General features: G+C 35.4%; 1 protein-coding gene and 1 long non-coding RNA gene across 24 annotated transcripts in view; one reads left to right on the top strand and one right to left on the bottom strand.

Annotated features, from left to right (window-relative positions):
- LOC106180233 (transcription factor 12) overlaps positions 1–16,737 on the bottom strand; it is a 61,282-nt gene that overhangs the window by 25,032 nt on the left and 19,513 nt on the right. For 20 of the 23 annotated variants that reach the window (XR_015333018.1, XR_015333019.1, XM_013564149.3 and 17 more), the window contains 5 exons: positions 11,554–11,624; positions 11,193–11,277; positions 9,028–9,083; positions 7,668–7,782; positions 6,132–6,184 (listed from right to left, as the gene is read on the bottom strand). Coding sequence is in view for 21 of the 23 variants with exons in the window: in XM_013564149.3 (XP_013419603.2) it covers positions 6,132–6,184; positions 7,668–7,782; positions 9,028–9,083; positions 11,193–11,277; positions 11,554–11,624 (380 nt within the window). In the remaining 2 variants the exon portion in view is untranslated. Of the gene's footprint in view, positions 1–1,480; positions 1,685–6,131; positions 6,185–7,667; positions 7,783–9,027; positions 9,084–11,192; positions 11,278–11,553; positions 11,625–13,300; positions 13,366–14,816; positions 14,971–16,737 lie in introns of those variants that run through there. The other 3 variants (XM_013564156.3, XM_013564158.2, XM_013564164.2) reach the window with 3 other exon arrangements.
- Positions 221–3,219, top strand: LOC147763607 (uncharacterized). The gene is made up of 2 exons (XR_015333020.1): positions 221–641; positions 722–3,219. It is a non-coding gene; the product is annotated as an uncharacterized LOC147763607 (long non-coding RNA).

Here is a 16,737-nt window from a genome sequence, read left to right as displayed (position 1 = left end):
GGGTAGAACCTTTTATATACAAAATAAGAATATATATATTTATATATATATTAAAAAAATATTATTATATTATAAGATTTTGGAACACTGCAACAGAAGAAGGCTACCACAGATTGGATACAACTTATATCTAAAAATAATTGAATTAATAAATTGATAATTTTAAAACGAGAGATTGAGAACTACAAGAATGAGAGAAAAATGTGTAAAAATCACTTAGAAAAACAAATTAAATCGAGTTAGAGCTGTTCAGCAAGTAAGTTAATCTAAACCATGTTCAGTGGAGTTGTCTGGAGTGGCCAGAGCACCTGTCAGCTGGGTCAGGCAGCCAGCAGTGTAAACCAGATGACAACTCCTCTCTCAACTCTCCAGACCCTTGATTACAAAAACCTGTCTGGCACACCTGGTACACTGGCTTATGATACAGGAACATTGGATCCAATTGCACTTTGGTTTGCTGCACTGATGGTGGTGGTGGTAGTGGTGGTATCAGTGCTTGCTGCTCTACAGTGACTGACTCACTTTAAACTGGAGACGACTAGCTTTCCCCTTTGGCCGAACATCCACTGATATACCGACGCTTTACTACAGGACAGGTTCACATGCAGTCCATGATTCACTGGCTGATCAATCACTGGAGGGTTTGTACATGATAGCAAGTTTCTCCTTCTCTCTTTCTCTTTCTTACCACATGTAAAATTATGATCTCTTTCTGTGGTAGGAATGGCCCCAGCAGTTGCGAGGCATGTCAAGAGATAGCACAGCTCTGGCAGCAGGACCAGTCTATGTTGTCCAGAGGGGAGAGAAACAAGGAACAACGGAACAGGCAAGAGGGATTACCAAGTGATTCCGATCTGTCTTTTCAGTTAATACTACAAGAAGATTGTAGCAAATGAGGAAATGCATCCTGTGTGCTCTACTCAAACTGTTTACACATCAGGCAGGTATACTCTCCACATATTACCTTTGTCCACATGGCAAGAGTTGAGAGCTCAGCAGGATACTATAGATACCAAAGGTAGACCCCAAAAATATCGCAAAGAAACTGTATCAAGCACAAAGTATATAAGCCTGCATGCGGTCAGCAAGAAAGAAATTGGCACAAATCATAGCTGGCCCATCTTTTGTGTATACTAGCCTGGCTAACAATCCAAACAAAGGAACAAAGAAAAACCTATCTAATGATTGGGTCATATCAATTTCTTAAGTCACACAAAAAGTCTGATATTATAATTATATATAGAACAAAATTATTGTCAATATCTTTCATGTATAATTCTTAGGGATTACCTTATAGCTGATAAATTTATAATAAGACGCAGACCAGACTCTTGCTCTAATTATACAGACAAGCATGCGGACCAGGTAACCCTTTCTTTCTTCATATTCACCCACCAACACACCAGCATATACAGGTATGCAGGATCAAAAATCGCATTAATGAAGTGTTAACTAGATCGAATATTGAGGCAAAGTTTACCTGTAAAGGTTGCAGTTCTGCATACTCCATTTCTATCTCAGAATACTTCATGATGGTGCTATCTACCTATTTGTGTGTGTATGTAGGGAATACCTGTGAGGCTGTACAAGCCCCAGCTTATTAACCCTCGGCTCTGGTATTCTAATTTCACACCAGTTGAATGTTAGTCTCTGTATAGCCCTTCAGCTTTCTTAATGCAGCATGACTGGGAAGTAGTCATCCTGCCTTATTATTGGTCACTCCAGACACAGCTGTTTGCAAATGAAGGCACACTTGACTAACAAAGACTTGTGTCAGGCTTATCATGCAAATGACATCCCTGGCAACAAAACAGGGAGCCACGCTTCACTAATAAACAACTGAACAATGCACTTATTTGGCTTACAGCTATACTTTATTATGAAGAAGTGGGTATTTTGTCACCACAAACACTGTCATAATATGAAAGGAAATTAGGCTGGGTTGCACCTTAAAGAGTGTATTAACCATAGATAAGTTACTATTTTCATGAGTTTGAGCCTACTTCTAAAGAGCACACCAGCTAAATAAATAGACCAAGGCCCATAATTACTGCAGCTCAAATATAATCAAATCTCAAAGCAAACAGTGGAGTAAAACTAACATCATCTCTCCATTCATGTCCCTCCCAAGCCTGCCATCCTGTTCTAAAATATCATATTCTCGATGGTAGAAAGCAAGCTGTTTAAACAGACGCTTCCAGTAGTTTGAAGTTTTGTTGACAGTTGTGAGCTTTATGTCATGCAAGAACGTCACTCAGCAAAGATGTGGGCTTGCCTGGACAAACAGAATTCCCACGACAAAACTATCACAAAGTTTACATTTCTGCACCAACTAACTAATAATGCATTTTAAAATGGTGCTCTTGTTCAAAGTGTTTCATGAGGGGTGAAAACCAAAGCTGCATACGTTTCTTAAAAGATTAGTCCAGAAATTTCCTGAATTAAATATACCAGAACTGTTTGAACCCTATCCCAGAAAATGTTAAAACCAGTCTTTGATTTTCAGGGCACAGTCATTTTTTTCACCAAATCTTTTTCACTGCAATCTGTGCTTCTCAAAAAAGTTGTCATATATGTAAATCAGCTGCAACAGCTTGCCCAGTGAAGGGAGGAATCACCAACAACACTAAAAAGTTAAGTAGCCAAAGCCTGCATCTAATCTCATTTCTTGGCACACAATTATTTTATCACTCGAGGCTACACAACTCCCAATTAGCCTCATCTACTGTTCCTTTGTATAATTATTTACACAAATATGCCCTTAAAGCTTAGCAAAACCCTCTTTTTTTTGCCCCTGAAAAAACTTCTATACAAGTAGTTTGTTGTTTCCCTTTTCATTTCTTTTGCCCTATGCATCTTTTTCAAACAAAATATGCCAATATTTTATACGGCAAGCAGTGGAGAGTATCACATCGCATGCAATTAAAACAGTACCTAAGTTCATCCTAGTTTTTATCTTTTATCAACAAACTTATAAAATAACTTAATGTAGTAGAAAAGTAACTGAGAAACCTTCATCAAGATCTCTCTCTCTCTCTCACACACACAAACACACACACACACATGCACAAGCACACACAGTCATACCTCCAATCTCCCAAGTAAAAAAAAAAGCACTCGGACTGAAGCTTTGTCTTTTTCTAAAAAAAAAAAAAAAACAGAAAATAGACAAGTCACCAGAAATGGATTAAATAACCTTCTTTCTAAAAAATAAAAAAATACATTATGGGCATTAATCTAGATATAAAAAACATGATAATATATAGAGTAAATGAAGGAAACATAATCCCTCTCACTTTTTTTCATCTTTCCCTGTAAATAATGTCCATATAAGGCAGTGGTATAGTTGAAGTGTTTAGATCCTGTGATTATGGGGCCACACAGTCAATCTAGGGTCACATCTGATGTTCCCAGCAGGTGGCACCCTGGGCACCAGCTTAATATAGGGACAGGTTCAGTCTCACTGGACATTCAGAGGAAGTTTTTGAAAGTCACCAATTTTCATATACATATTGGAATTTTGATGTCACATAATTCAATCTTATATAAGAATGACAAAAAAAAAAAAAAAAAAAAAAAAAAAGAAATTGGAAAATATGGGCAGATCTTTCACTTTTAGTGCTCATAAACATGTTTATCAAACGTTTCATCCAAAAGCGAGGAAAAAGAGCTATACACACTGCAAAATACCACAACTTTTTTGCAACTCTAAAAATATATAACAGATCTGTAATTTAATGTCAACTCATTCTGTTTTACTTTTCTTTTTTCCAAAATTATAAATAACAGAAAAAAGACATTTTTCTCCACAAGACATATATTCTGTTCACCATTCATCAATCTGTAAAAAAAAAATGGAAGTATTGATAAAATCAACCATAATTCTCTGGATCAACAACATGAACTGATTTCAGTTTAAGTATCAAACTGACAGCTGGTAGGGAACAAGTGATGTTTGATTTCAGACACTTCATTTTCAATTATCAAGGATGTGAGCCTGCCAAACTATGTAAGAACAGGAACAAATAAGTATAGAATATACATCCCTTTCCTTAATCAATAATCATATGTTCAAAATAAATGTTACTTACTGTTTATATCAATATTGAAATCATGTATTGGTATGTTTATGTTATAAGCATTTAGATACCTTTTGGAGTATTCTGTAACTGCAGATGATATAGCATATGTCTAATAGTGGGTTTTTGATCCACTTAAGACGAAATAAGTTGGGAATAATTAAAAATGTAAGTTTGATGAAACTTTTGTTTGTATATGTGTGCGGGGAAAATGTGTGAGAAAAATTAACAAGATATTTGTAATTAAGTATCTTTAACATTTAAATTTCTCTCATATCTAAAATTATTGCATATAAGCAAAAAATAAAATAATTTTAACTAAATTATGCAGATAAAGAAAGAGAGAGAGAGAGAGAGAGAGAGTTCAATGCTGTCTTTATTTTGTAAGCTATCATCAAAACTCTTCGGTTCACAGGAAATGCTGCAATCACCTTTTCAATGACTACCAGCTGAGGTTGATTTTTACTACCATGCAATGTGTAAAAAGAGCAGTTGCTGAAGGAGATTTTATTTTCATACTAAATACAGTCACCTTATGATTTTTACGTGTTTGAGACGGAAAATCTTGAACTGATTAGGCTAGAATCCAGCAAAAACAACCCCTATTCAGAGGAAAGGTGTGCACTTAAAGACCTTTGCATATTCAGAATGGCACCTCTTTGTGATGAGAGTTGATATTGTTGAATTATTCTTTATATTACCAAATAATATGGCAGATAATGCAGTGATAAAATTCCTTATGAAAATGAGTACAGAGCTAGCAAACTGGAAGAGTATAAATAAACAAGTATTTAAATATCTTAGTTCATGTAACTTAACTCGTGCTAGAGATGCTCTAGAGTTAAACATATTTAAATGATCAATTTCAAGTAATACTTAATCAAATATAAAACTGTCTTCACTCTGCTATTATATAACTCACTAAGGTTAGGTCAGAAAAAAGAATGTTCATAATTTTGCTCATTTTTGGGGGATCTGACCAAAACCTTTCAAGCCAGTCAGAAAATTTAAAGAGAAACAAAAATCCAGTAAGGGATTTAAAAGATGAACATGGTTAAGTGGGACAGCAATGACAAAGTGATCAGAATATATACAGTGTCTGCATATAAAAAGCAAGACTGCAAAACAAGTATTTTTTTGTTTTGTTTTGTTTGGCTTAAATGTTACTCATTATTTTCTTTATCAAAACACTCCTCTTACTTATTCCGTGTCTTTCATACTTTCAATCATAAAAATTAAAATGATTTATTTGCAACCTTAATATTTATTCATTTTCTGGCTGTAGGTTCACATACTTCTTATTTAACAATGAATAAAATATCTCCACAAAAAAAGGCATCACTAGCATCGTAAAAGTCAAGATCTAAGCTAGATAAATCTACAACTTCTAATAGTATTTTGACATATATTTCCCTCTGCTTTGTTTGATAAAAAATAATCATATGAACAAAAATTCTTTAACTTTGTGATAAAATCCTCAAACGCTAAACACGGCAAAAGGAACATAACCCAAACAAGGAAACCCCATTATATAAACTATTTACAAAAAACACTCTGGAATAGCTCTGTGAAACTAGAAGAAAGCTTGAAGCTTATCTTCTGTGCCTAAGGTCAAAGTAATCAGTGTTTTAATTTTAGGACCTAGGCTTTCATTAAGTACCCTGGTAGGAGTTACATGTTTCTTTCACAATCAATTACTCTAGACACCTATCCACCATCAAAGAGACAAAAAAATCAATATCCCCTCAACATGGCCAATATATATCATAAACCCTCATTTGGAAAATCTGCCACACAAACACGACTGTATCAACACGAAGAATCACACTGGCATATCAATATTTAAGGATTCCATATTTCATTCAGATTTGATCAGTAATTTTCAGATGTGAGTTATGGTTCACTCAAAGCATGGACCATGCCAGGGGACTAAGGGCTCAGACCTCTCTTCTGGTGGCCTTGCTTTCCCACTGAGTTCAAATCAAAAACAACTCCCAATTCTGGCCACTCTGAAATTTTACACATTAACAAGGAGAAAACATGCTCACTTACCCCACCACTTTTCCTTTTGTTTGGTCCTGTTGGTAATTTTCCTCCTCTAGCACCTAAAAGAGGAAATAAATGGGAATATATATTTCAAGAAATTGCTTATGGCACTGATCATGTGGTAAACCAGGGGGAACACAAACCTATCAAGCCTATTAAATTTCAACGATTAATCAAACCAAAAACTTTTTTTGCCAAAGAGCTGGGAAAACTTCTTAACCGTCTCATAAAACTCCTTCTTTCACACTTTATTGGTTATTATGTTCCCATAAAGTTTGAAAAAAATTGCCTTGTAATTTACCGCCCCTGCCCATTCATGCTTTAGTTGAAGCAGCATTTTTTAATGTCAGGACAGATTAATCAACTACTTCCCTCCCCTTAATCTATCAAACAACATTCAAAAGCAGCAACATGTCATACTGGGATTTGATGCCTTTTGATCTTCAAGGCAAGTTCGCTCAAAAAATAATAATAACAGTTGTAAAGTAGGCAAACTGCTATTGAAATAGTATGTCCCTCACAAATGAACAGAAATTCTCAATATTTCAGATCCACCTGTACACAAAGTTCAATTTTATATTAAACAAAAATAGCTGAAAGCCTTTTATTCAAAAATGAAAGTGAAATAAAGCCAGGCAACAGAATACATGTTTTATCTATTAACTTCTATTCTATGATGTTTTGCCCTAAAAGACGGATCTTTCTTATAAATGCAAGGTAAGCAAAATGTGCTATTATTATTTTTCCATTTAATATATCATTTTTTTTTCAGGTGTTATGGCTGAACAAGTAAATTATATATAATGTACTGCATATCTACTTGCAGATAAAATCTATTTGGAAATGTGATCCTTTGCTGCTAATGTAACTGAGGATGGATGAGTAAGCTACAGTTTCACATTTGACAATGGGCATAGCCATTCTTGGTATAAAGTGTTGTTACTGATATGGGAAGTTTTTCCAGTTTAAGTAGTGAGGTATACATTTGTACATGAATGTCTTGAAATATTACTACTTTCTCGTGATTTGATTTGATAGAACATATAGGGAGAGAGTCATATGCTGATACAAAAATTTTACATTCTTTGTCCTTGGTACTGAAACAATCAATGTAAAATCGCTATACGTATAAAAAAGTATTGCAATCATTATTGTATACTTCAATATTTCACTCTTTAAATTCATTGTGTCGTTCCTTTTGGCAGAGTCCTCTCTTTTTCTAAACAAATAATTAATAAAACATGGGGCTTTCAAAGACATATGTTCTACACATGCCTCTGCCCCTTGCTCATATAGGCAATGCCCTGGGCCTCATTGTACAAATGATCAGATGTTTGAAAAGGTCTTTAAGATGAGGCCCAAAAAGTATTCTAATATGGTCTTGGTTCAATATCTAGTAGTTTAGAAAAATGAGCCAACTGCCTTTTTTCTTACTTATTACAAATAAATCCTGATTCAAAATACACAGAAATTTTTAGTCTAAAAATAAGACCAACTTTTGGTTTTAGTGAAAGGAGGCCCTGTTTAATAAAGTTTCCCTACCTGGTCTGTGTTCATCTGGCCTTTTACTGTATGGATAATATGGTGACCCTGGCTGCTTATCAACTGGAGACAGAGAGGAAGCAGGAGACATAGGAACACTGTTGTTTAACATGCTCTGCAATGAAAATGAAGAAATAAAAAAATGCAGGAAAAAAAAAACATCACCAGCATTCTAGATCTTAACTTTGACACAAATCTTGGAAGTTTGCTGGTTACAATGTTGGTAGCAACACCTGCCTGTAGTGTACATTGGTCAGTTCAACATACAGGTCAAGGTTGACAGGGACATACCTTAACATATCTGATCAAATATCAAAATTCCATTAACTGTTACAATTTTATGTCCCAAACAACAATGCCAAACCAACAACATAATCATTTTTAATAAAATTATCTGGACACTCTTCTGAATAAAAAATCTTCTGATAAGATACCTCTCATAACATAAAATGTATCATATCTATTTCAGTACAAAAAGTCACAAGAAAAACAAAAAGAAAAAAATGTTTTCTCCTCATGAATCACTTGGTAAAGCCAAGGTGACTGCTCACATAGCAGCAAACGACATAAAACCTTTGGGTTTCTCAAATCCCAATGCATTTCAAGGTAATTGCCCTACCAGAAATTCAATATTTATAGATCTAATAAGACTTATAATCAAAATATAATAGCATGTCCCCCAGAGATGGTGGAAATATCTCATTCGCCCAATAACAAGGCAAAAAATTTGCTCCTGCTGTCTCAGGTGGCTCAGAACATCTATAATCTAATAAAATTCAGATGAAATTCTTTTTGCCTCAAAAAAGTGAGGTCTTGCTTTTATTGTTTATCAAGGAAATTACTTTGTAGCAGTGACATTTCTCTAATTGGATAGAGTATTGATATTAAATGATCAATGAAATGAAATTCTACTTGCCAAAGAGGATAACTGCTCTAATATTTTAGACAATTTTACAGGGGAAGTTAGTTGTAGACAGATTAAAAGCCATACAAAGAAAACAAAATCATCTTGACTGTTTATAGAAGCATATTTTTTACTGAACAGAGCATGCAGCTAAGTGTCTAGATAGTGCTGCCCCCTATGGAGGATTCTATTTATAGATCTCCAAGGATGAGGCACTGTGCACTTTTCAATGTTTGACTTGGGATGAAACCATCAAAGGCAAAATATTCCAACTTTAAAAGCCTAAAATAATATAAAATTCTACATAGTTGGGTATGCTTTTATTTAACAAGTATATATTTTTATCATTATTCATTTCACTTTTTTCTTTTTATTTCCTCTTTTTTTTTAAATCTTGAAACATAAGTCCAGTTTCTAATTCAGATGATACATCAAAAAGAATATCAAGCCCATTACCTGTCCTCCAGGCATCCCACCTTCCCTTGAGTATCTGTATGGCAGGTCATTCTTGTCTGCAAATAAACAAGGAGTGGTCAAACAAGCACTTCCAAACATTAGCAATTCACTTCTTTTAAAATAAGTATCTATTCTGACATCACTTACATAGCCTTGAAAAGTGACTTTTCATTTTTTGTATATTCTACAACAAAACCTTTACGTGCAGTGAAGGCAATTCCTATCTGGATTTGCAGAGTTTTAAAAGTGACTATCAACCAATCAAAATAAATAAGTAAATAGATAAATAAATAAATGAATAAGTAATTCATAAACCATGTAAATATTCTGCATATAATGAATAATAGTGATTAAAGATTTTGGGAAAACAATCAGATTTAAATGCTCTTTCGAAAATTCATTTCAATTTCCCCACATGGCCATATGCCAATATTCATCTCCATCTACACATTTAACACATCTTAAAATCAAATGTTTTGGGACAGATTAAAGATATCTCTGCACAACCCTTGCATCTTCTCTGGCTAGCACCTTCCAGCCCTAAAAAGACTGCCCCTTTCTCTTTCTCAATCTCAAAGGTATATCTGTTATTTCCTGTGGCCCAAGCCATGCCTGCACTTTACATAAAGGTCAAACATATTTGTATTTAATTCTGCAAAATATGATCCCCCCCTCTCCCTGGGGACAGTCCAGAGATCACGGCTCAGTGCCCACTTTGTCTCCTGACCCATCCAAGTTAGTGATATGAAATTGTGAGTAACGACCTTCATAAAAATCAATTTCTGGCTGCTCTTTTGCCCTCATTTGGTTGCCTCTCCTGACTGGTTAAAGCATTAACTGGTGCTTAAGGTGATTAGCTGCGAAGTAGGTACACTTATTGATGATTTATGAACTGCACCCCAGGGACCCCTTGGCCCAGCACAATTATTGACTCCTCTCTTTTTTGACAAAAACCATGCCAAATTTGAGATAGCTTCAGTGAGCTTGCTTCAGTAATTTTCTAGACTTGAAACTAAAAAGGGCCAGAATGCGTCCATTGTTGCTGATCCTAATGCAATTTTAGGACAGTTTGTTTTACCATGGTTTATTTGATGATGACACTGGGAGTTGCTCCATTTTATTTTTTAATCTCACATCTTAGCTGATTAAATTTATATATAAACCTGTCCATTGTTGTTCACTAACAGATAATTTACGTGATGATCCAAAAGGGCTGATGGCATTTAACACGCTCCCATTTTCTCTTTAAATATTAACTTGTAGGTATTATATCTATCAATTACGGCAAACCTTCTAACATCAAAAATGCACATCATACACTCATTTATGATCCCGCTCTGCTTAGTACAGTAAACATAACTGCTCTTGGTCTTGTCTTTGTTTCATACCTGACCTTGTTCTAATGACTGACGTCAATGAGATTGTTTGCCACCATTATCATTGGCAAAGACCCCCGCCTACCATTAAGACAATCACCTATATCAGAAGTTTTCTGGCTCTTTGAGTAGCAAATATAACTGACACAAATCATGCAAATCACAAATGGCATTAACGTCAGAATTTTTGTAAAAAGTCAAAACCCTCAGGCAAATCACATCCAGCTAACCATGATGGTTAACCAGTCCCTCACTTTCATCATTAAATCAAGGGACCTTCTTTAAAGCCGATTTAAAATATACACACACAAATAACATAAAACACTGCACAGCATCTTCCTGCTATCTTCATTTACAGAATTTCTAGGAAATTTAATCTGTCCCACCAACCTCTGAGTTCAGTTGGTACAAAGTGGTTTTTTTTCTGGGCCACAGTGATTTGCATAAAGCCAGGTGCATCACAAGAAATAATGAGTCTTGGATCAAAGGTGAGAGGGGGCTCCTTGGGATGTATGAATAGAGATCGCAGTTTCATCACTATCATATAGAACACACAATAAATAGCCTCAGTCAATCTATGCAAGACCCAAGCCATTAATCCTCCGTACTTTGGGCAGTTCCTTTTTTCCCTTTTTTTTTTCATTCATCAAGGATGAAACAAAACCTGGGAATATTTTCCCAACAAATCAAAAATTCTTAAGATTAAAGGTAAGAAAGCTTCTTCATCATTGGGGTCCTCTTTTTTTTGCACATAAATCTTGGCTTCTAAAAATATCAGAAGGTACTTACTTATTAAACCTGGCATTTCGCTGTTATTCATAAATGGATGTGATATGTCACTGATATGGCCATTGTAACTCTGGCCGTTATAACCCTGAAATGAAAAAATTGAATGGCAATAAACAAATAATTTTTTCCAGCATTTACTTAAAACCAGAAATGTGTCAATTTTCATCGATAGTGTAGTATTTTAAATTCATCTTGCTATATAGAATTTTATTAAACTCAACAAGAATTCTTCTAAAATCAACGTTCTAAAATGAGTTTATTTCAAAACTGAAATAAAATATCACAATTTAGAGTTTTGCCATACACTTGTCTATGTCATCAAGTTAAATACAAATACACATCAAATCAATGTGTTACTTACCCTTGTATCAAAACCCTGACCTGGATGACTGTTATAGATCACACCTCCCCCTCCTCCTGTATCATCCATACCTACAGATATAAAATACATCAATTTATAGGTCAGCTTGACTTAATTATCCTTCCGTAGTCTATAATCTGTGCACAAGAGAACAAAATCGCCGGTTCACGGATGAATGAAACACTGTAAATGAATACTTTCCAGATACAAATACATATATAATCAACCTGTTCAATTTATAAATGATAAAGGAGAAAGAAGTTTAAATAATTTATTTTGCCAACAAGTTGGATCTTTGTAATGCCTGTATTATATCAAACTCTCACAGATTATACTCATATAATCCACATTTGTTATGTGGGATGGTGTTCATTTTTCTTTAGCTGATTGAAATCATTTAAAAAAAAAATTTCTATATAAAAATTAAATAAATAAATAAACTGGTAAAGTGGATGGAATGACAAAGGAATAAAAATTTCTCTTAACACAACCTTAAATTTGGTGTGCAAGATGTCATGTATATCTAGCTAATTGAAATTATTTTATAAAAAATTCTATATAAAAATTAAATATATAGACTGGCAAACTGGATGGAATGACAAAGGAATTTTTTTTAACTTATACAACCTTACATTTGGTGAGCAAGGAGTCATGTATATCTACAGTAAATATACATCAGGAATTATCTTTAAACCCATATTTCATTCTAGGTGTATATATCTGCAGGATTGGTTTGGCAGTGAGTTTATGCTAGATATCAGAGACATCATATTCAAGTTCTGGGTTGAAAAAAAATTGCAGCACAGATATACTCTAAAACTTACGCCAAAAACGCATTAAACTAATTCACTATTGAAGTTAGTCAATTGTTCATCATTTCATTTCCTATCTTTCCCCCCCCAACCAATTTTACTTGATTCATATGCTCCATTATTTTTCAATTTTGTGATGAGCTATAACTGTATATTGATTTACCACCAGCTCAACAGTGATGCGTATTAATTCAATTTCTGTTCTCAGACACTGGTTAGCAGGAAACATTTCCGGATATACTACACTATCGAGTGCATATTTACCAAGTTTGCCCATACACACCAGAAATCAATATCTTTTATACAGCCATGTGAACATTGGACAAAGATTCAATTATATGCCACTGAAAACTAGTTCTGTCAACAGTGCCTTCTCTTGACAACTAATTGTGCTCTAAATTTTTATGCTTCTTATTTCTGTCCTTGTACAACCTTGGGGTTTTGACCGTCATTTCTATGAAACTGTAGAATAAGTATCCTGATTTTCAAACTTGGTAATTTTAGCTTCTGGTGCCATAGCTTATCATGTCCCATTAGCTCAATGATAAGGCTTAGAGGAGGGAAGGAAATGATCCACGGAAAATGAATTCAAAACAGAAGACATTTTTTTAATTGAAGCTTCTGCTGCAAAGTGCCCTGCTCGGTTGCAGTGAACAGCGCCGCAGGATGTTTTGTGTGTAAATAACACTGTGATGTGAGAAAAGGATAACAATAGGAAAAGACTTCTGTCACTAGCACTGAAAGCTGCTGGCTGATTAGCAATGAAATGCCAGAGAAATACATAATTTCAATCTCGGGACTCGAGATTCTTCTACCGCACTTCTTACACTGTTAACCTTTAATGCAAGATTTACCCACTTAATTTACAGGTGCAAAACTGAAGTTAACAAACCCCTCTGAAACCAGAGAAAGTGAAGAGAAATAATCTCACTTACATCTCTTAAATCTGATGTTCCTGGGGTAGTACATCTTCACGAACTCTCGGACCTAGCATGATGTCCTTCTATGAGTCATTTGTTTTCTCCCACTTTTCCCACAAGAACATAGAAATTCTCCCTTTCTTCTCACCACATACCCACGGACTCCCTATTTACGCCTCAAACCCCGTGCCATTCAACACCATCTATCAATCAATCCTTTTTCAATATTGAATAAATTTGGCAATAAAACCTTTACAGTGTGAAACCAATCTAAACATCCGTAAATGTGTTCATTTGCTTTGCTACATTGTTGTAAAACATTAGGCCTAAAAATGGAGTACATTAGGAGCAATCAGGGGATATAATGTTGAAATATTTTCTTTATTCTCCTTCCACTTTGTACAGTGAGAACTGAAAATATTAACAAGTAACAAAAGGATCTGTTATGTGAGGGGAGTTCAAGTAAACAATAGCTTCAACATTTCTTGCTTGTCAAAACTGGGGGGAGCAAGCACAAACAATAACCTACAGAAACCCTGCTTAACAAACCGCAGTCTCGAAAATTAATCAAAAGTGTTTAGAACTGAGGTTATCCTCCCATAATTACAAATGCACTAAAATAACCCTAAAATGTGATATCATATATTAACATCAAAAAATAATGTATTCTTCATGGACTTTACACAACAGATTGCAGTTTCCTCAAAATAACTGAGGCAATTTTACAAAGAGAAGCACAGTATAAATTTCACCATAATGCACCTTATTTTGCCAGAGTCTAGTCAATAGTCAAATGATAATCTCTCTTTCTCCCATGAGGATATAACTTTCCCAGTGGAGCTGTGACATTTATTCAAGAAGATGTGCAACCCTCAAGGGATCCAACTAAACTGTGATCAAACCAAACTCCACTTTTCTGATATTAAAATCTAATCCTATCATTGCTCAGTGGTTTTCCCCAATCAAAGCTTCATTAACCTGATCAGCAGGTAATTATAGAGCCTGGGCAATCTTGCTGCATTATTTCACCTTCACTGCTAATTATAAAAGCATTGTTCTTTTCCTGCCAAGCTCAATGCAAAGATTATGAGCTGTGAGCAGGTAATATGCACATCAGCCTTAATGTAGATGCACTGCAGACAAAAGGATGAGGTTGTCTGAAAGAGAATGCTTAATTAGATCTAGTCAATAGAAAACTGGCTGGTGTTATTATCTTAGGCTCCTCTATAAATCAATGAGTGGAACAAAGCTTTGGGAGTCAGTCAGGAAATCACCTGGCCTAGGGGGGACTGAGCTACTGGTGGTAGAAAACACTGGGGACAGCTGATCAACTTAGTTCAGAAATTACTACACTATCTCTACACCTCTATTTCCCAGGTAGACAGCCCCAGAAAAGATAGCAATCAAGGAAATCAAGCAAACTACAACTTAACAAAAATCCTCGGGGATGAAGAATATGGACTACTTATCACCTCTAGAAGCTTTCAGATAGTGTTTTTCCATGCTTTTAACTCTCCAGCATGCGACTGACCTTCTAACAATATCGCTTCCACTAGACTTGACCACTCAGAAACATGTCCGACTTCTTCGATCACCATTCTGCTGTTTAACTCTTGAAACTCAACTTTGGTATACACCTGAAGCAATCTTTCATACGATTTGCCAAAATTGTTATCTTGTGCAGCAGTTATGCTTGTTGCTGACTAGCTCAGCGAAATGACTAACTTTTACTGAGCAATTACTGTACACCAAGTTTTTTTTTTCTCATCTTATCTGAGGGACCTGCCCTGAGTCAACACCTCATGCTGGCAGACTTGTCATATCATCACCACTAATATCCCATGTAACTGTTATGTTGATTTCTATTTGTACAGGTAACTTTACATCAGGATATGTCAGAGCCATCAAAACAAGAGCTTTCTGGTGTTCTATGAATCTGAGCAAGCACCAAGATGGGAACTCTCAAGGCAATGCCATAAACAGTGCTGACATATCAGGTTTAGTCAATCGGCTCTATCAAGTGGCACATGTGTTTTCAATACAAAACACCTGGCCAGAAGGGTAAGAAAAAAAGCCGGTCTGCCTTGACAGGGTTCCACTTTATATCTGCTTTAATTGAGAATGTCAGCTAAGTCTTGCACGGCTCATCCCTCTCCTGTGGGTGTCCTGTGCTTGGCAGGCAAGACATACAGATATATCAAGGTGCGATAAAAACCAATTAAAATGAAACATGAGATTTTTTAAGCTTACAGGAAAGGGGGTGAAACTGACTCATTGGTGTCATGATGGGATTGCATTTGTAGCTGTTAAAATTTTTCTTTGATGAAAGTACTTGGAAAATATTTTTTTCTTTAACAGCAGGTTCTTTAATAAAGAATACCACCAAATTAATTATTGAAAGTACACTTATCTGTTCATTGGGAGGCAAGTCTACAGACATCAACCATGTGTGCATGTGATATAATCCTGCCACAAGAAAACTTCAAGAACGACATTCTAAAAACACCCCAAAATTCATCTGAAACTAATGTGATATCTAACAATATTATCTTACTTCAAGTAAACCCCACTAACATTGTAAAATAAAATATCAATAACATCCTTCAGAAATATCTCATTCTAACTAAAAAAACCAAACTGAAATTTATATAATTAGCACTTGGCTAAATAATTCACAATATGGGAGAGCTAAAAGTATTCAATACCGTGAAAACAGTTCTGGAAAAGATATGCATTTTACCAGTTTCACTGTAAATAAGAATCACAGGGCAAAAGCCAGCAGTGGAACATAAGAAAAAAATGGCAATTGAACTGACAGATCTAGCGATAAACCTCCCAAACCAACACTATCAAGTGGCTTTTGTCAATGAAAATGACGAAATATAAACAGGATTGGGCAGCCTATTGTTAAAAATGTGCAGTGTCAACAAGTATCAGTGGCACTATATGTCAATGTGCCTAGTCATGGGGAAGGCCACCCTGGGGGGACAGCCTGACAACTCTATAGTCTGGACACCCCACAACAGTCTGCCACTGCAAGGAAAGATTAGTGCCAGAGATGCTTATCTTTTTTCTGCCTTTAATTCTAACACAGAGTCTGAGAGAAAGATGCCTCTCATTTCTTTTTGCTTTTCTCAATTCCGTCACAGAAGTAGCAGGGAAAAATAAACTGGAAGGATTTCTCCAAGGGTCATGCCTAGAACTACAAAGAAAACTCTCTCTCTGCTGGTCTGGTGTCACCCGAGTACAAAAGATGTATCACTTTTCTTGGGCCCTTCTCATTCACCCTCAAGCTCAGAACCACCTTCATGGTCAACCCCTTGTAATGGTTTATACCGCATTTATACTAAAGCCTCAGATCTGATACAAGACATGATAAGATGGAGGATGGGACAATAGAGGTCGGCATGGCAACCAAAAGCATGATTACACTATAGCAGCTGGAGTATCAT

This window comes from Lingula anatina, chromosome 2 (genome assembly GCF_051362555.1).
Source record: "Lingula anatina isolate TDL-2025a chromosome 2, LinAna3.0, whole genome shotgun sequence".
Lineage (NCBI taxonomy): Eukaryota > Metazoa > Brachiopoda > Lingulata > Lingulida > Lingulidae > Lingula > Lingula anatina.
This window is presented reverse-complemented; position numbering and strand designations above follow the sequence as displayed.